General features: G+C 42.4%; 3 protein-coding genes across 4 annotated transcripts in view; all 3 read left to right on the top strand.

Moving 5' to 3' along the window:
• LOC102990686 (protocadherin alpha-C2) overlaps positions 1-21,375 on the top strand; it is a 116,159-nt gene that overhangs the window by 4,149 nt on the left and 90,635 nt on the right. Inside the window, exon 1 of one of the 2 annotated variants that reach the window (XM_024121259.1) lies at positions 14,831-17,343. The exons of the other annotated variant lie outside the window; for it this stretch is intronic. Within the exon in view, the coding sequence (XP_023977027.1) occupies positions 14,950-17,343 (2,394 nt within the window). The 5' untranslated portion in view covers positions 14,831-14,949. Of the gene's footprint in view, positions 1-14,830; positions 17,344-21,375 lie in introns of those variants that run through there. 2 annotated transcript variants of the gene reach the window in all.
• On the top strand, positions 3,908-6,346 carry LOC112061859 (protocadherin alpha-11-like). Its single transcript, XM_024124211.1, has one exon. It carries the CDS (start codon positions 3,908-3,910, stop codon positions 6,344-6,346), a length of 2,439 nt encoding a protein of 812 aa, XP_023979979.1.
• Positions 9,690-12,880, top strand: LOC112064214 (protocadherin alpha-12-like). The gene is made up of 2 exons (XM_024121262.1): positions 9,690-12,053; positions 12,821-12,880. The coding sequence occupies exons 1-2, from the start codon at positions 9,690-9,692 to the stop codon at positions 12,866-12,868; spliced, it is 2,412 nt and encodes an 803-aa protein (XP_023977030.1). The 3' UTR covers positions 12,869-12,880.

Raw genomic sequence — 21,375 nt, forward strand, 5'->3', positions numbered from 1 at the left:
GGGCTCCGCAACGGGAGAGGCCACAACAGTGAGAGGCCCGCGTACCGCAAAAAAAAAAAAAAAAAAAAATCACAGAGAACTTGAAATTAGAGCTGTAAAGGTGTGAATCAAATAATGTGGAAGTTTATTTTGTTCTTTTTGGCTCAAATGTACAAATTAGAGATTCTTTAATTGTACTGAATGGAGAAATAAATTATATATGATATATTTACATATGGGAGGAGAACCACGTTATAGATAAGGTAAAGTTAATAGAAATTCTGAGAAGGCTATTTTCTACCTAGAATGTAGGATGATTTCCATGAAGATGAACATTAGGAAATCTTCAGAAAAGGAAAAGCCATATCCTAGTTTATGGTACTGGAATTTTCTTCATCGATAGCTACAGAATAGAACAAGAGTAAACATTGGTCACTAATTACAATCAACCACCACTATTTGAGATATTTGTATTTGTAAGATATGGCATGAAGGGCTTAAAATACATAATTTCATTTAATCTTATAACAACTTGTAAAGTACATTTGACTATCCAAGTTCTAAGGATTAGATAAGAGATGTTGAGATGTTTATCTATCTTGTCCACTGCCATCCAGCTAGTACATGATGGAGATGATATTCAAATGCATATCTCTTAGAATTGAGAGCCATTCTTTTATTCATTGTAGAACTTTCTAGAGTAAATCTTTTATCTGATGAGGCATAGTTCTGGCTAGGAGAATGAAGCACAAGCTGTATACAGATTAATCCTCCTTTCTGTTTTGCTTAGAAAAACCCTTCATAATTATCTTCATGATTAACTTTGTACAATATCATAACTGAGATAGGAATTAAGATTTTTATATGTTGCTAAGTGATTTTTTTTCTCAGAAGGTTCATGGACATCATTATCATTTGTCTTAGTGCCACATTGAGATAGGTTTTTACATTATTTGATCGGTAAATAATTAAGAGTTGTCTGATAAGGACTATTGATCAGTTGTTTGGAAGTGATATAAATAAACAGAATCATTTAATATATGAGGAAAATCAGAAGACTGAGTTCTGCAAAGTTCTTGCAGAACACCAAAGCCAAATAATACATGTGGAAATGACTTGTTCTTTTTACACTGTGAATAAGAATAATGTTTTGACAAATATAAGCTGTAATATGATTATTTCTTGGATCCTGAACATCAGTGAAGGATCAATAATTGTTTCCAAAATTGTATACTTCAATAACAGCTTTAAAGGTATATATTTCTCATGAAAATCTTTGTAAGTGTGTGGGTCTTTCAGGATTCAGACTTCTTCAGTCTTGTTGTTTGAGAGATTTGTGCCAGTTGAACAAATGATCTGTGATCAAATAACTGTGTGTACTTGAATAAGCCATGATAGCACAGAGTGAACATCACTGTGTATATTCTACAGTTTTGTAGACAGTACTTCTAATCTGCTAATTTTGAAGAACCTACTGGGTTTCCAAGTATGGCTTCAAGATCTATTTCTCTGTTTAATGTTTTCAATAAATAGTAGTACTAGACCTATTATGAAATAATAGTGGATGATGAGGACTGGTAGAACATTAAACCATGCACTCCAATACTTGACTATCAAGACATACAGCTGGAATTTAAGACTAACCAGATTGATTTAGAAAAGGTCAGGCACGAAGTTCCTTAGCCTTTTCAATCAATCTTACAAAATCAATGTTAACAACTATATCGATGTGACTTCTTGGCATTAGCCTATTGCCAGATCTCAGGCCCATCCCCAAAAATGAGCTCAAAGATATCATAATGTATTCCATAGGAGCTAGTTGAGATAGTGATATCTGAAATAGCACAGCCAAAGTGCAAAAGACGTGTCATTGGTTCATACAATATATCAAACTCTTTTATGAATTGGTGTTCATCCAATGTCACTTTATATACTGCAAAATACCACATTGCTGGAAAGTAATTCCTAAATTAACAACTGGTTTTAATTCAGACATATAATATCATCATCTCCCTTGGGTAAACTTTCTCATGTTTATTTCTCTGCCTTTAAAGACTCCACATTGCATGTAACATCTCACTCCCCAGTTTCCATAATGAAGTGGTTGGAGGTCTGTTGCTTCTTTCTTCTACAAAATAAATCTGACAGGCCTCGAACATCATGTTAAACCTACTGTTATCTAGCCTAATGCTATATTTTGAAAAGAGGCTCATATGACTGGTTGTTTTATAGATGCATAACAGAATTCAGTGTCATAAAAGGTGATGAGCCTGCTTTGTTTTTTAAGAAATAATTTTAAATTGTCTTTAAAAAGAATTCTAGCAGAATAATAATATTGGGAAAAGAGTAAATTTGAAAAAAATGAAACAAGGTTTGAAATTAGCAATAGAATATATGTGTGTGTTCAAGTTAAAGGAAAATATTAAAATACAAATAAATATACTAGTAATTTTTTCATTGTAATATTTTTAGATTCGACATGAACCATTAAAACCATACAACAAAATACTCAAGCTAGAGTGATACTAATTCTGAACCACTTTCTACTCTAAACCTCCACTGTACTCTCTTTTTTCCTCCTTAAATCCCAAGGTAATATGAAAAGACGAAGGACATGTAACTAAATTACAACTTCAGGCAATGAAAACTCACATCAACAAATTCTGATTTTCTAGTTGGTATTTTATGAAATTGAATTTCCATTAACACTAAGGTCATTTAGCATTTGGTTGAATTGTTTATTTTCTGTGTTTTTTTAGCACAATGTTAGGCACTTAGAGGCAATGTGATTAGAAGTCATTTCCCTTGTTTTGGATGAACTTACAATCTCAAACCTAAAATTCTTTTAAGAAGAAATAGGTCAGCTATTTTCATGAATATGACTTGATAGATATACAAAAGCCAATGTTGGTGAGTGGAAATAGCAATATGGCACAGAAATTTTCATGGTGATTTTTATTTCATTGAATGGTAGGTAAAAAGTTCATTCTATAGTTAAAAGACTACTTCTTTCATATATTGACACTTTTACATAAAGTGTCATTTTGATACCTCTTATTATACTGTTAGCAGTGCAACTTACATGAGAAAGCATATATGCCAAATGTTTCATCTACATCAATAGACTTTTATCTTATGAATTCTATGTTTTAAACTACCAAATTTGAAATATATTTTTGTTTTTCTTGTTGTTCTTCAATGCATATAAAGTTGCTTGTAACAGGAACACAATTAAATATAAATAATGATAAAGAATCAGAACTAAAAAATAAAAATATAAGTAGAAAGCAAGTGCACATAGATAAAAACACAATATGCAGACTTAAAGACTAAAGAAGTGTTATTAAAGCTTCAAATTTGTCTTTGAGTTTCCTAGCAGCCAAAGTAACAAGGGAGACTAGAAGTAAAACAATTCAAATTTGATATTTTTATATGAGGAAATGTTTGAGTCTATTTTTTCCATAATTTTTTCAATTGTAAAACTCTACATCAAACATAGGAACAAATATTTCAATTTGATGTTAATCAAGAATAAAATGCCATTTTCCATATACCATCAGTTTCAATATGACTTAAAATCTGATTTTTATTCCATAAATAAGCACTTTGGAAATATGATTTTGGGGGTAAAATAGCTTGAAACACTTGAACTTATTTTTTTCTCAAGTAAAATTCTGTGGTATTGGATGTAGTGTACAATACTCACAATTTCAGGCACAAGGTGTCGCTCTTTACTTGGAGGAAATAGTTCATTCAAGGGTTGGTCTGAGCAGCCAGGAACTCCGCATTTAAAGACTCCATCATGCCGGATGCTACCGTTAAAGGATCCTTTGAAACTTCTCAAAAATTCAGTAAGATTTTTAACCCGAAACTGGAGTCTATGGTACTGTAAATGTAAAGGATCTTATTTGGGAAGTCAATGTATGCAATGTTCGCGTCTGAAAGAAGGGGATTGGACACTGGGCGACTGCTGCTGTCGCTTCTGCTTCTCGCAGCCTGGGAGGCGGGCAGCGGCCAGGTCTACTACTCCATTCCCGAGGAGGCCAAACACGGCACCTTCGTGGGCCGCATCGCCCAGGATCTGGGGCTGGAGCTGACGGAGCTGGTGCCGCGCCTGTTCCGGGTGGCGTCCAAAGGCCGCGGGGACCTTCTGGAGGTAAATCTGCAGAATGGCATTTTGTTTGTGAATTCTCGGATCGACCGGGAGGAGCTGTGCGGGCGGAGCGCGGAGTGCAGCATTCACCTGGAGGTGATCGTGGACCGGCCGCTGCAGGTGTTCCATGTGGAGGTGGAAGTAAAGGATATTAACGATAATCCACCGGTGTTCTCTCTCAGAGAACAAAAGCTGCTGATTTCTGAATCTAAGCAACCTGACTCTCATTTTCCTCTAGAGGGAGCTTCTGATGCGGATATAGGAGAGAATGCTCAATTGACCTACAGACTAAGTCAAAATGAGCACTTTTCTTTAGAATTACCAACAAATAGTAAGCAGACTAAAAGGCTGTCACTTACATTAAAGAAGTCTCTGGATAGAGAGAAAACTCCGGAACTTAATTTACTATTAACGGCTGCAGACGGCGGGAAACCGGAGCTCACTGGCACTGTTCATCTCTTCGTCCGCGTCTTGGATATTAACGACAATGATCCGGAATTTGAACAATCAGAATACAAGGTGAGATTGATGGAAAACGCAGCTAAAGAAACTCTTGTGATAAAGTTAAACGCCACAGATCAAGATGAAGGAGTCAACGGGGAGGTGACATACTCCTTGATGTCGATTAAGCCCAATGGAAAACGTTTATTTACACTACATGAAAACAGTGGAGAAGTAAGGGTCAATGGAACTTTAGACTATGAAGAAAACAAGTTTTATGAAATTGACGTACAGGCTACAGATAAGGGGAATCCCCCAATGGCAGGTCACTGTACAGTCTGGGTCGAAATCTTAGATGCCAATGATAACGCCCCTGAAGTCACTGTGACTTCCCTGTCTCTTCCAGTGCGGGAGGACACTCAGCCAAGCACGGTCATTGCGCTGATCAGTGTATCTGATCGCGACTCTGGTGCCAACGGACAGGTGATCTGTTCTCTAACGCCCAACGTCCCCTTCAAGATCATGTCCACGTTCAAGAACTATTACTCACTAGTGCTGGACAGCGCCCTGGACCGCGAGAGCGTGTCTGTCTATACATTGGTGGTTACAGCGCGGGACGGGGGCTCGCCTTCGCTGTCGGCCACAGCCAGCGTGTCCGTGGAGGTGGCCGACGTGAACGACAACGCGCCCGCGTTCGCGCAGCCCGAGTACACGGTGTTGGTGAAGGAAAACAACCCGCCCGGCTGCCACATCTTCACGGTGTCGGCGCGGGACGCGGACGCGCAGGAGAACGCGCTGGTGTCCTACTCGCTGGTGGAGCGGCGGGTGGGCGAGCGAGCGCTGTCGAGCTACGTGTCGGTGCACGCGGAGAGCGGCAAGGTGTACGCGCTGCAGCCGCTGGACCACGAGGAGCTGGAGCTGCTGCAGTTCCAGGTGAGCGCGCGCGACGCGGGCGTGCCGCCTCTGGGCAGCAACGTCACGCTGCAGGTGTTCGTGCTGGACGAGAACGACAACGCGCCCGCGCTGCTGCCGCCCGGGCCGGGCGGCGGGGCGGGCGCGCTGAGCCAGCTGGTGGCGCGGTCGGTGGGCGCGGGCCACGTGGTGGCGAAGGTGCGCGCGGTGGACGCGGACTCGGGCTACAACGCGTGGCTGTCGTACGAGCTGCAGCCGGCGGCGGGTGGCGCGCGCAGCCCGTTCCGCGTGGGGCTGTACACGGGCGAGATCAGCACGACGCGCGCCCTGGACGAGGCGGACGCGCCGCGCCAGCGCCTGCTGGTGCTGGTGAAGGACCACGGCGAGCCGGCGCTGACGGCCACGGCCACCGTGCTGCTGTCGCTGGAGGACAGCGGCCAGGCGCCCAAGGCCTCTTCGCGGGCGTCGACGGGCGCCGCTGGCGCGGAGGCCGCTCTGGTGGATGTGAACGTGTACCTGATCATCGCCATCTGCGCGGTGTCCAGCCTGTTGGTGCTCACGCTGCTGCTGTACACGGCGCTGCGGTGCTCGGCGCCGCCCAGCGAGGGCGCGTGCGGGCCCGGGAAGCCCACGCTGGTGTGCTCCAGCGCGGTGGGGAGCTGGTCTTACTCGCAGCAGAGGCGGCAGAGGGTGTGCTCTGGGGAGGGGCCGCCCAAGGCAGACCTCATGGCCTTCAGCCCCAGCCTTCCTCCCGGTCTGGATAGAGAAGTCGGAGAGGAAAGGCAGGAGGCAGGATCAAATCACCCGGGGCAGGTGAGTTCTATAGATTCCCACCTTTTGAAGTCGATGTTAAATTTTTAAAATTCCAGTTTGTTTCAAAGAAAATTTTAATGAATGCGCTATACTTTGAGTATCATTTTAAAGAACAACGTTTGTTAGTGAAATGCCAATGATACACATATAAAATTTTAATCATAGGAGGTATTAGGTTTTTTAGCCAATAAATATCCTATTTCTCCTAATGTTTGTTAGAACATGTTTAAGAAAATGTAAGAATGACTTTCCTGTTATTTGATCTGTGTCACTTCATTTCAACTCTAATCCTCAGTAATGTAATCACTGTGGATTATTTAAATTTTACTTATCCTCTTTGTTTTTTAACAGGCTTTTGTCTTGATACTTTCACATTATTAGATTACTGACTTTTCTCACTTCAGGCTTGTATCAAAATTTTGTCACTCTCTTAATTTGTTCTGAAGGGGGTTTCCTTTCTTTTTCTATGGTTTTAAACATTTATTGTCCATTGAATAATCTTTAGTTTTTCCTCTACCAATAAGATAAAACCTGTTTCCATATTACTTGCAGTAAAAAAATGCAGCCTTTTGTTCTAGTATGCTTATTTCATTGAAATAATATAACTAAAAGTTCTGTCCATTTTAAATTTTGTTCCATGAAGTGGGGATAGATTTATTTACTATGTACTGAAACAGAACTTCCAGGTTTATGCTTCCAAAGTAACTAGGCAAATAAAATCATCATATTCCTCAATCAAGTCATTCAAATTTGCTAAAGGCATGCATATAGGATTATAATATCTGCAATATATGCTAGCTGGCATTATTTCTTATGTTTCTGGATTTATGTGGAAAGAAGAAGTTAACTCTGTCAAAGTGAAGCCTATTGACATTTATCAATTTCATTCATCTCACATTTTAAAATTGAACTGTAGTTGATTTACAATGTTGTGTTAATTTCTGCTGTACAGCAAAGTGATTCAAACACATATATATATTTTATATTCTTTTCCATTATGGTTTATCATAGGATACTGAATATAGTTCTTTGTAGGTCCTTGTTTTTTTATGCATTCCATATATAATAGCTTACATCTGCTAACCTCAACCTCCCTCATCTAACCTTTCAAATTCCCTATCTTTAAATGCTTTATCACTGGTGTTTGTAAAATTTTCTTTCCATGTGGTTTAACCACATCTGAAAATTCTAGCAAAGATCATTTACCTCTAGGTCATCCTAATTCAGTGGTTCTTAGCTACATGTAGGATGGTGGAATCACTGACCTCTTTGAGAATCTGATGAGAGTCATATGTGGCCATTCTCCCCTTAAAATTACACAGCATACCACTTGGCATAATATTCAAGGATCCCATGCTGAAGCTCATTCTTGCACCTCTGTTTATGAAACTTTGTATCTCAATATTAATTGTCTAAAAACATTCTTTATTCCAAATTAGGCAACAAGATTAAAATATGAAATATTTCAGACTCAAAAGTGATTAAACCATCATATCATTTACAAAATTTTGTAAATATAAATAAATGTGGATGTTAGGTAGGGCATACATTATAACCCATTTCCCAATGAAGTTCTTGGAATGACTGAATGTCATTTAAATTTAATAAAATGAAATTGGAATGTTTTAAGTAAAGGTTAAAATTTTGCAAATCATTACTTTTACACAGTACATAAGTAATCAATGCACATTTTAGATAATTCCAAATTATGTGGATTAATTTCTATGGTACAAATTTAGTGTCTTTTGTACTTATTCTTAATTTCAGGATTACATTCTATGATGTATAATTGTAATTTCATCCTATTTTGTAGTTTGATTGTTTAAGTATTAAGCTAAATTTAGATGTTCCTATCTGTTTAATAATTTAATTATGTCTAACAGTGTGTGAGGACTACATACACACTACAATAAGGTTGCTTACCAATTATGGTACATTGACTATTTTTGAAAATGGAAGATATAAAATGAAGAAGCTTGATGGTGATAGACAATTTAAATAGTCCAATAGCATCAAAATTCAAATATGTTTTTCATTAATTAAGAGCCATTGTGGTAGTTGATTTAAGTTATTTTATACTTGTATAACCATTCTTGGTTATTATTTCCTGGTTCTATAAAGATTTAATTTCTCAGTTTCCTTTATTATATGTAAAAGGAATGGTAATAAATTATTGGTTTAAAGATTTTGATTTGAATTTAAATGAGCTTATAAATAATATACTTACTTGTTCACAACTAGCTGTGGGATCTTATCTGTGTTTTGTTTTTCCTTAAAGCTGCTCTTGAATTAATGAATAAAATTATGAAGTCTTTTTATTCTTCCTTGAATCATAATCACCATTGTGATTTTCTGAAGGGAAGCATATTCTGTGTAACTACTAACTGGCCTGGAAGGAAAGATTTAGAGGGAAACTAAATGGTCATTATGAAGTTCATATTTTTTTGACTTTTGTCAATGAGATTGGGCTCCAAAACATTTCACGTGATCTTTTTCATATTAGTGCTCTACTGCCACTTCAGAATACTATGAAATTTGGAGGCTTTGACTCAACATTTTATATGAAAATCCTTTACTCCTGCTAGAGTAAAATATTCCAGAATCCATACCGAAGCTTCATTTTTCAACATATTATGTGAATGAGAGCAGTTGTATGAAAAGTAATCACATTTGAGCATCAAGGAACCAAAACATCTTCCATATTTATGATGAATTATAATATTCACCAGAGTTATGAATAAAATAATTTATATGAATGAAATATTTGTTTCTTTTCCTTTACTAGATGAGGGAATTCTTGGCTTTCTCCTAAAGTCTTAGAATGAAGTGCTTTTGAAGGATGAAAATCATTACAAATGTGAATTGTAAGCAATATAAGGGCAGAGGTGATGTATATTATTCTTTATTTTACTGGCCATGATAGCTAAGGAGTAGCTTCTGACATGCCACATTTCGATGATTATTTTATGATCGACTTTGAAGCAGAATGTTTTAAAAACTGAAGTGTAATAGAAGTATTTGTGCTTTGTTACAAATATCATGTATATTAAATAAGTAGGCATTTACAAATGATCCATGAAAATATCCAAAAAGTCGAAATAGATTTAAAGTGAACCAAAAAGTGGCTAAACCAAAAAGAACCTCAGGATCTTTCTTGTACTTACATAATCAGTCACATGATGTCGCTGTACACTCAAAAGGTGAAAAGGGAAAACTTTGTCTCCACGCCCAGATTCCAACCATCCACAGAATAATCGACTCCATACTGACAGGAATGCTGGGTAAAATTTACTAAATATATACTTACAGAAAGGGAGACTGGTCATAAATGTTGGCAGGCGATCTATCTCTTAAAACTGACAGTCTCACCTCAGAGATCTCTTTGTCTGCAATGGTGTTTTCCTGGCGAGGAGGCTTCGAAGCTCGGCGCCTGCTGCTCTCGCTTCTGCTTCTCGCAGCCTGGGAGACGGGGAGCGGCCAGGTCCATTATTCGGTCTCTGAGGAGGCCAAACACGGCACCTTCGTGGGCCGCATCGCCCAGGATCTGGGGCTGGAGCTGACGGAGCTGGTGCCGCGCCTGTTCCGGGTGGCGTCCAAAGGCCGCGGGGACCTTCTGGAGGTAAATCTGCAGAATGGCATTTTGTTTGTGAATTCTCGGATCGACCGGGAGGAGCTGTGCGGGCGGAGCGCGGAGTGCAGCATCCACCTGGAGGTGATCGTGGACCGGCCGCTGCAGGTGTTCCATGTGGCAGTGGAGGTAAAGGACATTAACGACAACCCGCCGGTGTTCAGAGGAGAACAAAAGGTACTTATTTCTGAATCTGCTCCTCTGGACTCTCGTTTTCCTCTAGAGGGCGCTTCCGATGCGGATATCGGCCTAAACTCTCTTGTGACCTATAGGTTAAGTCTAAATGAGTATTTTACTCTTAAAGTAATAACGAAAACCGATAAAAGTATATTGCCTGAACTCATTCTTCGGAAGTCATTGGATAGAGAAGAAATGCCAGAACTTAATGTATTGCTGACCGCTCTGGATGGCGGTAAACCCGAACTAACAGGATCTGTTCAGATTCAAATAACCATCCTGGATGTTAATGACAACGCTCCTGAGTTTGATACGCCTGGCTATAAAGTAGTGCTGTTTGAAAATATCCCAAACAACACCAGAGTGATTCAACTAAACGCTTCTGATCTAGACGAAGGACCAAATAGAGAAATTTCCTATGGAATCAGAATGATTCTGCCAGTGAGTGAGAAATGTATGTTTTCAATAAATGCAGAAACAGGTGAAATTAGGATTTATGGGAAACTGGATTTTGAAGAGAATAATGAGTATGAAATTCAGGTTAACGCTATTGATAAAGGGATTCCTTCTATGGCAGGTCACTGCACGGTCCTGGTGGAAGTTCTGGACCTGAATGACAATACCCCCGAGGTAATGATCACTTCGCTGTCGCTCCCAGTGCGAGAGGACGCTCAGGTGGGCACCGTCATCGCCTTGATCAGCGTGTCCGACCGTGACTCCGGCGCCAACGGGCAGGTGACCTGCTCACTAACACCCCAGGTCCCCTTCAAGCTGGTGTCCACCTTCAAGAATTACTATTCGCTGGTGCTTGACAGCGCCTTGGACCGCGAGAGCGTGGCGAACTATGAGGTGGTGGTGACAGCGAGGGACGCGGGCTCGCCATCCCTGTCGGCCACAGCCAGCGTGTCCGTGGAGGTGGCCGACGTGAACGACAACGCGCCCGCGTTCGCGCAGCCCGAGTACACGGTGTTGGTGAAGGAAAACAACCCGCCCGGCTGCCACATCTTCACGGTGTCGGCGCGGGACGCGGACGCGCAGGAGAACGCGCTGGTGTCCTACTCGCTGGTGGAGCGGCGGGTGGGCGAGCGAGCGCTGTCGAGCTACGTGTCGGTGCACGCGGAGAGCGGCAAGGTGTACGCGCTGCAGCCGCTGGACCACGAGGAGCTGGAGCTGCTGCAGTTCCAGGTGAGCGCGCGCGACGCGGGCGTGCCGCCTCTGGGCAGCAACGTCACGCTGCAGGTGTTCGTGCTGGACGAGAACGACAACGCGCCCGCGCTGCTGCCGCCCGGGCCGGGCGGCGGGGCGGGCGCGCTGAGCCAGCTGGTGGCGCGGTCGGTGGGCGCGGGCCACGTGGTGGCGAAGGTGCGCGCGGTGGACGCGGACTCGGGCTACAACGCGTGGCTGTCGTACGAGCTGCAGCCGGCGGCGGGTGGCGCGCGCAGCCCGTTCCGCGTGGGGCTGTACACGGGCGAGATCAGCACGACGCGCGCCCTGGACGAGGCGGACGCGCCGCGCCAGCGCCTGCTGGTGTTGGTGAAGGACCACGGCGAGCCGGCGCTGACGGCCACGGCCACCGTGCTGCTGTCTCTGGAGGACAGCGGCCAGGCGCCCAAGGCCTCTTCGCGGGCGTCGACGGGCGCCGCTGGCGCGGAGGCCGCTCTGGTGGATGTGAACGTGTACCTGATCATCGCCATCTGCGCGGTGTCCAGCCTGCTGGTGCTCACGCTGCTGCTGTACACGGCGCTGCGGTGCTCGGCGCCGCCCAGCGAGGGCGCGTGCGGGCCCGGGAAGCCCACGCTGGTGTGCTCCAGCGCGGTGGGGAGCTGGTCTTACTCGCAGCAGAGGCGGCAGAGGGTGTGCTCTGGGGAGGGGCCGCCCAAGGCAGACCTCATGGCCTTCAGCCCCTGTCTTCCACCGTCAGAAGAAGATTGTTTAAGTCCTTCCAGTGAAGTAAGTCCTTGATATCATTAAAGTATATTAGTCATTTTGAACTTTTCGTGTATTAGCCCAACTTTTCAAGTAATATTAAATAATGAGATAAAGATGAAATGGAAGCCATTAATCACCACATTTAAAATTTTTCTCGTTCTGTAATTTTTCATATTATCTATGAATGGTTATAGCCTTGAATATAGCCTATATGTTTGAGTAAAAACTGTCTAGGTTTGATAACTCAAACTTATTTTTAATTTGTACTTAATTTCATGATTAAAGAAAATTTGCAAGATTAGTGCAGAGTTCCCAGATATCATTAACTGGATTCCTTTACTGCTCTTTATGTGCATAGGCTTTTGAAATAGCCTTGTTGACCACCAATCTAATTCCAGGACAATCTCCTATTGAGTATTATAACAATAAAAAAATTATGTTATTATTGCTAAGATGAATAATATTATGTTATTCCCATGGAGTGCCTTCTTTCTTTCAGTTGGGATTGGCTACAGTATTGTTCTTATTTACATAAAATATAATAACATTAAAATATTATAAGATCCATCTATAGCAGGATGCACCTTATAATTGATGGTTTACAATAATTTATGTGGCTTTTTTTTCTTGGTAGCACACAAGTAATGGTGCATCTTACAATTAATAACATTTCTTTGATTCAATAAAACATAAGAATACTTATTGGTCCCCTATCATTTTCTAGGACCTGTTCTAGGATCTTTAATTGTATTATCTCATTTAATTATCATATCACTCCTATGGTGCAGGTACAATATTTATCGTTGGAATTTTACTTTAAAAAGTCTGAAACTTAAGCCACATAGACTGTGCAAAGTGGCTCAAACTCAGTTTTGAAGGATCACCAACTCATTATGGCGTACTACTGCTCTGACACAATTATCAGGTGAATCTTCTAAAGTGCATTTTACATCTTGAAACTTTCTTCCACACAAAGCCTTTCCAGAGTGTCTTTTAGTGAGAGGGAAAGAAGCAAGTAAAGAGGGAGATACTGAAGATGAGACAGGCAGAGAAAGAATGAAGATGAAGATGAAAAATATGAAAGAGACTAGAATAGAGAAAAAAATAAGAGCATAGGGTTGCCCTTAAAAGTGGGGCGATTTTTCCTTAGTAGGGAATGAGTAATAGAAAATATAAAGAAAAATGTTGACATAAGAAGAGAGCCATTGAGTTCATATTTGATGACTTATATCTCTGGGTAAATCATCTGAGAACCAAGTTGTGGGCATGAGGCTGGGAATTTGAGAAGAGAGAAGAAAATATGGAAGAATCTCTGTAGGCAGGAATTATGAATTCACTTGAGGGCTCAACTGAGGTAAAGGTGAGAGTAAACTTGTAGAGAATATAGTAATCCTGGTTAAGTGACTAACACACTGAGAAGCTCAGTAGAAGGAATGGAGAAAACGGATAGTTAGGCTGTGTGTTGGAAGCTAGAGAAAATGTTAGAGGGGTGCTATACGTAGGTGTGTGCCTTTAGGGTGTCTGGAAGGGCATGTTTTAAATGGTTGACTGTGTAGTCTAGGTTAGATGGAGAGGTAAATGAGACAGGTAGCGCCTGATAGACAAGAACAATTAGAACCAAAAACCTATTCCCATTATAAGAGTAAAGTTATGTTAATAAAAGTAACGGAGCAATGAGGAGGATGAGGGTGAAAGAATACCAAATGCTCTACTCACATTTTCAGAGGGGAGCAAAGATTCAGAAATGAACCCAACTCTTATTTCCTGCAGAGTTGTGCACAAAACAGGCAAGAGAATTATTGGAGCTATGCTCGTTCTTTCCTAGCCCTATTTGGCTTGGATCTTGGTGACTTGGTAAAGATAGGTACAGTATTAGATAAAAGTAAGAGTCCTTCCTTTCTTCCTTGCTAGAGATGTGTTAACATCTGTATCTACCTGTTGTTACTTGGAAAATCAGAGTCAGTTTAAATGATAGTAGGAATTTCTCCAGTGATGGTGTAAGATAGGGAGAGAGAAGAGGGAAATTTAACCTATTGGTAGTAATTTCATTTCTAGCAAATACATAATATACTAGTTCTTGGCATGTTTTATACAAAGAGAATCCAGAACTTTAAAGTATTGTTATATCTAAATGGTCTACGTTGTGTTTATGTACACATACACACGCACATACAAACTCATACGCACATTGATGGACATTTCCTTCGAATACAAATATTTTATCCAAATTTCACAGTCATATTTGGGGGAATTTATAAATATTGTGTTTATTTAAAATCTTGTATATCAGTTACCGAATTTCCACATTCATCTGTTTTATTCTTATGTGATTCGTTATGTTTCCATTTTGAGTCAAGGGAGTTGTGTGAATAGGTCTCAAAAATGTTACAGGAAAGGACATTCCCACCCAAATCTACAAAGCTGTGCAGAACTAGAGTCTGAGTTCTAAAAGCAAATGTAGAATATTACCTCTTTTTACAAATTCTGCACCACGGTTTACACATGCAAAAATGTAGAAAGATGGAACTCATCAACCAATTTCAACTAGCATCCAGTGCTGAGCAGAATACAGTGATTCAGTGTTGCTGGAAAGAAAAACATTTAATCTTCCATTACGTATTTGCAATTAAAAAAAATGTCACGAAATGCAAGAAAAAAACCCCCCTACATCAACCGAAAATATGGACCGAGTCATTTTTACACTTACACATTCATGCGCATGGTGTCGCTCTTCACTGAGAACAATTCCTCGAAGAAAGCGCCTCCCCTCCTTCCTCCCGGCAGAAAATTTGGCAGATAGTGGAAAACCTCTAGTGAATTCTCCCGCAATAGAAGCCCGTAAAATTAGACCTTGAGAGGCATTTGAGGTAAGGTAGTCTATATACTTCAGATATCTCTGCAGGCTTTTGAGTGTACCATGCTGTTTTCCTGGAGAGGAGGCCCAGGAGCTCGGCTTTTGCTACTCTCGCTTCTGCTCCTCGCAACCTGGGAGGCCGGGAGCGGCCAGGTCCACTACTCGGTTCCGGAGGAGGCCAAACACGGCACCTTCGTGGGCCGCATCGCCCAGGACCTGGGGCTGGAGCTGACGGAGCTGGTGCCGCGCCTGTTCCGGGTGGCGTCCAAAGGCCGCGGGGACCTTCTGGAGGTAAATCTGCAGAATGGCATTTTGTTTGTGAATTCTCGGATCGACCGGGAGGAGCTGTGCGGGCGGAGCGCGGAGTGCAGCATCCACCTGGAGGTGATCGTGGACCGGCCGCTGCAGGTGTTCCATGTGGAGGTGGAAGTTACAGATATTAACGACAACCCGCCTGTGTTCCCTGAAAGTGAAAAAAGAATAATCATTGCTGAATCTAGACCTCCGGAAACTCGGTTCCCACTAGATGGCGCATCTGATGCAGATATTGGAGTAAACTCCGCCTTGACCTACCGAGTCTATCCCGACGATTATTTCACTTTGGACACACAAAACAACCGTGAACAAACGTCTTCGTTATCACTTGTGTTAAGGAAATCATTGGACAGAGAGGAAATTCAGGAACATAGTTTATTATTGACAGCTAGTGATGGAGGCAAACCCGAGCTGACCGGCACAGTTCAGCTGCTGATTACAATCCTGGATGTGAATGATAACGCCCCAGAATTTGACCACTTAATTTATAAAGTGAGAATGTTAGAGAATGCATTTAATGGAACATTAGTGATCAAACTAAATGCCACAGACCCTGATGATGGTACAAATGCAGACATAATCTACTCATTTAGAAGACCTGTATCGCCTGCAGTATTATATGCGTTTTCCATAAATCCCGGCAGCGGAGAAATTCGGACAAAAGGTAAATTGGATTTCGAAGAAAAGAAATTGTATGAAATATCCGTGGAAGCAATTGACAAGGGGAATATTCCAATGGCGGGTCATTGTACCATTTTGGTGGAAATAGTAGACATAAATGATAACGCCCCAGAAGTTACCGTCACTTCTTTGGCTCTTCCAGTGCGAGAGGACGCTCAGGTGGGCACTGTCATCGCCTTGATCAGCGTGTCCGACCACGACTCCGGCGCCAACGGGCAGGTGACCTGCTCCCTGATGCCCCACAGCCCCTTCAAGCTGGTGTCCACCTTCAAGAATTACTATTCACTAGTGCTTGACAGCGCCTTGGACCGCGAGAGCGTGGCGAACTATGAGGTGGTGGTGACAGCGAGGGACGCGGGCTCGCCATCCCTGTCGGCCACAGCCAGCGTGTCCGTGGAGGTGGCCGACGTGAACGACAACGCGCCCGCGTTCGCGCAGCCCGAGTACACGGTGTTGGTGAAGGAGAACAACCCGCCCGGCTGCCACATCTTCACGGTGTCGGCGCGGGACGCGGACGCGCAGGAGAACGCGCTGGTGTCCTACTCGCTGGTGGAGCGGCGGGTGGGCGAGCGAGCGCTGTCGAGCTACGTGTCGGTGCACGCGGAGAGCGGCAAGGTGTACGCGCTGCAGCCGCTGGACCACGAGGAGCTGGAGCTGCTGCAGTTCCAGGTGAGCGCGCGCGACGCGGGCGTGCCGCCTCTGGGCAGCAACGTCACGCTGCAGGTGTTCGTGCTGGACGAGAACGACAACGCGCCCGCGCTGCTGCCGCCCGGGCCGGGCGGCGGGGCGGGCGCGCTGAGCCAGCTGGTGGCGCGGTCGGTGGGCGCGGGCCACGTGGTGGCGAAGGTGCGCGCGGTGGACGCGGACTCGGGCTACAACGCGTGGCTGTCGTACGAGCTGCAGCCGGCGGCGGGTGGCGCGCGCAGCCCGTTCCGCGTGGGGCTGTACACGGGCGAGATCAGCACGACGCGCGCCCTGGACGAGGCGGACGCGCCGCGCCAGCGCCTGCTGGTGCTGGTGAAGGACCACGGCGAGCCGGCGCTGACGGCCACGGCCACCGTGCTGCTGTCGCTGGAGGACAGCGGCCAGGCGCCCAAGGCCTCTTCGCGGGCGTCGACGGGCGCCGCTGGCGCGGAGGCCGCTCTGGTGGATGTGAACGTGTACCTGATCATCGCCATCTGCGCGGTGTCCAGCCTGTTGGTGCTCACGCTGCTGCTGTACACGGCGCTGCGGTGCTCGGCGCCGCCCAGCGAGGGCGCGTGCGGGCCCGGGAAGCCCACGCTGGTGTGCTCCAGCGCGGTGGGGAGCTGGTCTTACTCGCAGCAGAGGCGGCAGAGGGTGTGCTCTGGGGAGGGGCCGCCCAAGGCAGACCTCATGGCCTTCAGCCCCAGCCTTCCTCCTTGTCTGAGTTCCGCAGAGGTAACAGGTGAAATAGAACCAGATTCAGAACAGTTGAAAGAGGTGAGGTCGTATTTGAAATTTTCTTACTGTTTTAGCCCTCCTCACCGTTTTCTATTTAAGATTCTTCAATCTCAATTTTAAGATCGTTCTTTAATTTTGCTCATTATTATGGTATTTCATGAGTGTTACTGACATCATTAGTTTCATTATTCTTCAGATTGAAATCTTAAGTCAAAAGCCATAATATTGTTCGTAATGTTAATAATTTGTTTTTGTTGTATTCTTAATAGTTTTAAAGTATTTATTACCTACATAAGCATTTTCAAGAAAGTCCACATTGTGAGTACTTGAGCATTTAGATAACTTGTGCTTTAATGAGGCTAACCATAGTTAAACACTAAAATCTTTTTATTTTTAAAATTTATACATCTACCCACATACAGGTTTTGTTTTGAACAGTGCCATAACTTTTAACATAAAATCTTTTTAAAGGTGCATTTTTCTTTCTTTTCAAAAAATCTTTTTTTCTTTGCTCCCTCCTCATTTTCGTCTAGACACATCACTGTTCCCCTGTCTGATATCCAATATGAAGAACCTTATGATTTCCTTTAACATTTTTATGTTCAGTTAATTATTCACACACATGCATACACCTGATGGGTTTTTTTGTTATTGTTTCTTTTGGATAATTTATTAGAATAAATAATGCATTTTACATTTCTCAGTCACCAATGCCTCGTGGAAATCCCTACAAATCTGACACTTTTAATAGCTGTGTAGTACTCCACACTCTGGATGTATCATTTTTAAAAAATTAATTAATTTATTTATCTTTTTATTTTTGGCTATGGAAGTCCCAAATAATTCGCTTTTATCTTCCATCTATACCACAGATATTTTTCCTCCTATATATTGATTTGTTTAGGGTATATCTTGCCATATAAAAGTGTTTTAAAAATTTCTCTGTCTGTTTTTCTGTTATGGATTTTAAGGTCTCTAGGTTTAGTTAGGAAGATCTTCCTTTTAGATTGAACATTCATTATTAAATTCATTTAACAAACATTCGTTTTAAAATTTAATTTAGTTTAAAAAATAAGTATAATTTACATATAATACTATATTAGTTTCAGATGTACAACCTAATGATTCAATATTTGTATATATTGTGAAATGATCACCACAATAAATCTACTTAACCTTCATCACCATACATAGTTACAAAAATTTTTTTCTTTTAATGAGAACTTTTAAGATGTATTCTTTAGCAACTTTCAAATGTATAATACAGCATTATTAACTATAGTCACCTATAGTCATGCTGTACATTACATCACCAGGGCTTATTTATTTTATAACTGTCACTTTGTCTCTTTTGACCACCTTCCTCCATTTCACCCACCCTCCACCCCTTGCATCTGGCAACTACCAATTTGTTCTCTGTATCTATGAGTTTGTTTGTTAGATTCCACATAAGTTAGGTCATTTTTTTTAATGTAGGCATTTATTGCTATAAACCTCCTTCTTAGCACTGCTTTTGCTTCACCTCATAAGTTTTGATATGTTGTGTTTTCATTTTCACTTGTTTCAAGATATTTTTGAATTTCCCATTGATTTCACCTTTGACCCATTGGTTTCCAGGAGTGTGTTAATTTCCGCATATTAGACCATTGTTGTTGGAAAAGATACTTCATATGATTTCAGTCTTTTAAAATTTGCTTACACTTGTTTTGAACCTAATATCTGATCTATCCTGGAGAATGTTCCATGTGTGCTTGAGAAGAATGTATATTCTGCTGCCCTTGGATGTAATGGTCTGTGTATATCCGTTAGGTACATTGGATGTAAAGTATAGTTCAAGTTCAATGTTTCCTCATTGGTTTTCTTTCTGGATGATCTATCCATTGATGAAAGTGGATATTGTAATGTTGTCTATTAGTTCCTTCAGATCTGTCAGTATTTGTTTTATATATTTTTGTACTCTGATGTTAGGTGCATATTTATTTACAATTGTTATATCCTTTTGATGAATTGACCACTTTATCACTATTAATGGCTTTCTTTGTCTCTTGTTACAGTTTTCTACTTAATTGACTTACAGTCGATTTTGTCTGATATAAGTATAGATACCTCTGCTCTCTCTTTTGGTTTCCATTTGCATGGAATGTCTTTTTTCCATATCTTCATTTTGAGAGTGAATGTCTTGGAGGCAACATGTAGCTGGTTTTTTCTTTTTTTTAAACCTATTCAGCCATTCTATGCCTTTTGATTGGACAATTTATTCCACTTACATTTAAAGTAATAATTGATAGGCAAGAACTTACTATTGCCATCTTGTTCATCATTTTCTGGTTGTTTTGTAGTTCCTTTGTTCTTTTCCTCCTCTCTTGCTATCTTCTTTTGTGAACTGATGATTTTCCATTGGGGTATACTGTGATTCCCTTTTCTTTATCTTGTGTGTACATATGTACTATAGTTTTTTGTTTGTTTATTTTGTGGTTACCCTGTGGCTTACTTGAAATGTCTTATAGCTATAACAGCCTATTTCAAGCTGATAACTTTTATCACATACAAAAACTCTGCTCTTTTACTCTCCCCTTACTTTATTTTTATTTATTTTTAAAAATTTATTTTATTTATCCATTTTTTTTTTTTGGCTGCGTTGGGTCTTTGTTGCTGCACGTGGGCTTTCTCTAGTTGAGGCGAGCAGGGGCTACTTTTTATTGCAGTGCGCGGGCTTCTCACTCTGGTGGCTTCTCTTGTTGCGGAGCACAGGCTCTAGGAACGCAGGCTTCAGTAGTGTGGCACGCAGGCTTAGTAGTTGTGGCTCATGGGCTCTAGAGCGCAGGCTCAGTAGTTGTGGTGCATAGGCTTAGTTGCTCCATGGCATGTGGGATCTTCCCGGACCAGGGCTCAAGCCCGTGTCCCCTGAATCAGCAGGAGGATTCTTAACCACTGCGCCACCAGGGAAGCCCTCTTCCCCTACTTTATGTTTTTGTTGCCATAATTGACATCTTTTTAAAAAAGAAATTTATTTATTTATTTATTTTTGGCTGTGTTGGGTCTTCGTTGCTGCACACAGGCTTTCCCTAGTTGCAGCGAGCAGGGGCTACTCTTAGTTGTGGTGCATGGGCTTCTCATTGCGGTGGCTTCTCTTGTTGCAGAGCACGGGCTCTAGGTGTGTGGGCTTCAGTAGTTGTGGCACGGGGGCTCAGTAGTAGTGGCTTGCATGATCTAGAGTGCAGGCTCAGTAGTTGTGGCACACGGGCTTAGTTGATCCACGGCATGTGGGATCTTCCCAGACCAGGGCTCGAACCCGTGTCCCCTGCACTGGAAGGCGGATTCTTAACCACTGCCTCACCAGGGAAGTCCTTGACATCTTTTTATATTGTGTATCCATTAGCAAATTATTATAGCTATATCTATTTTTAACACTTTTGGTTTTTAACCCTTACACTAAAGTTAAGAGGTTATCATGCCATCATATTACAGTATTAGATTATTCTGAATCTGACTATATACTTACCTTTACAAGTGTATTGTGTATTTTCATATGTTTTCTTGTTACCAGTTAGCAGCCTTTCATTTCAGCTTGAAGAACTCCTTTCAGCATTTCTTGTAAGGCACATCTAATGGTGATGAACTCCCTCGGCTTTTGTTTGTTTGGGAAAGTCTTTATCTCACCTCCATTTCTTTCTCTTTTTTAAAATTAATTTATTTAGTTTTGGCTGTGTTGGGTCTTCGTTGCTGTGTGTGGGCTTTCTCTAGTTGCGGTGAGCAGGGCTACTCTTCCTTGTGGTGCACAGGCTCCTCACTGCAGTGGCTTCTCTTGTTGTGGAGCACAGTCTCTAGGCATGCAGGCTCAGTAGTTGTGGCGCACGGGCTTAGTTGCTCCGCGGCATGTGGGATCTTCCCAGACCAGGGCTCAGACCCATGTCCCTTGCATTGGCAGGTGGGTTCTTAACCACTGCACTACCAGGGAAGTCCTCACCTTCATATCTTTTTTTTTTTTTTTTTTTTTTTGCGGTACATGGGCCTCTCACTGTTGTGGCCTCTCCCATTGCGGAGCACAGGCTCCGGACGCTCAAGCTCAGG

This window comes from Physeter macrocephalus, chromosome 8 (genome assembly GCF_002837175.3).
Source record: "Physeter macrocephalus isolate SW-GA chromosome 8, ASM283717v5, whole genome shotgun sequence".
NCBI classification, from domain to species: Eukaryota; Metazoa; Chordata; class Mammalia; order Artiodactyla; family Physeteridae; genus Physeter; species Physeter macrocephalus.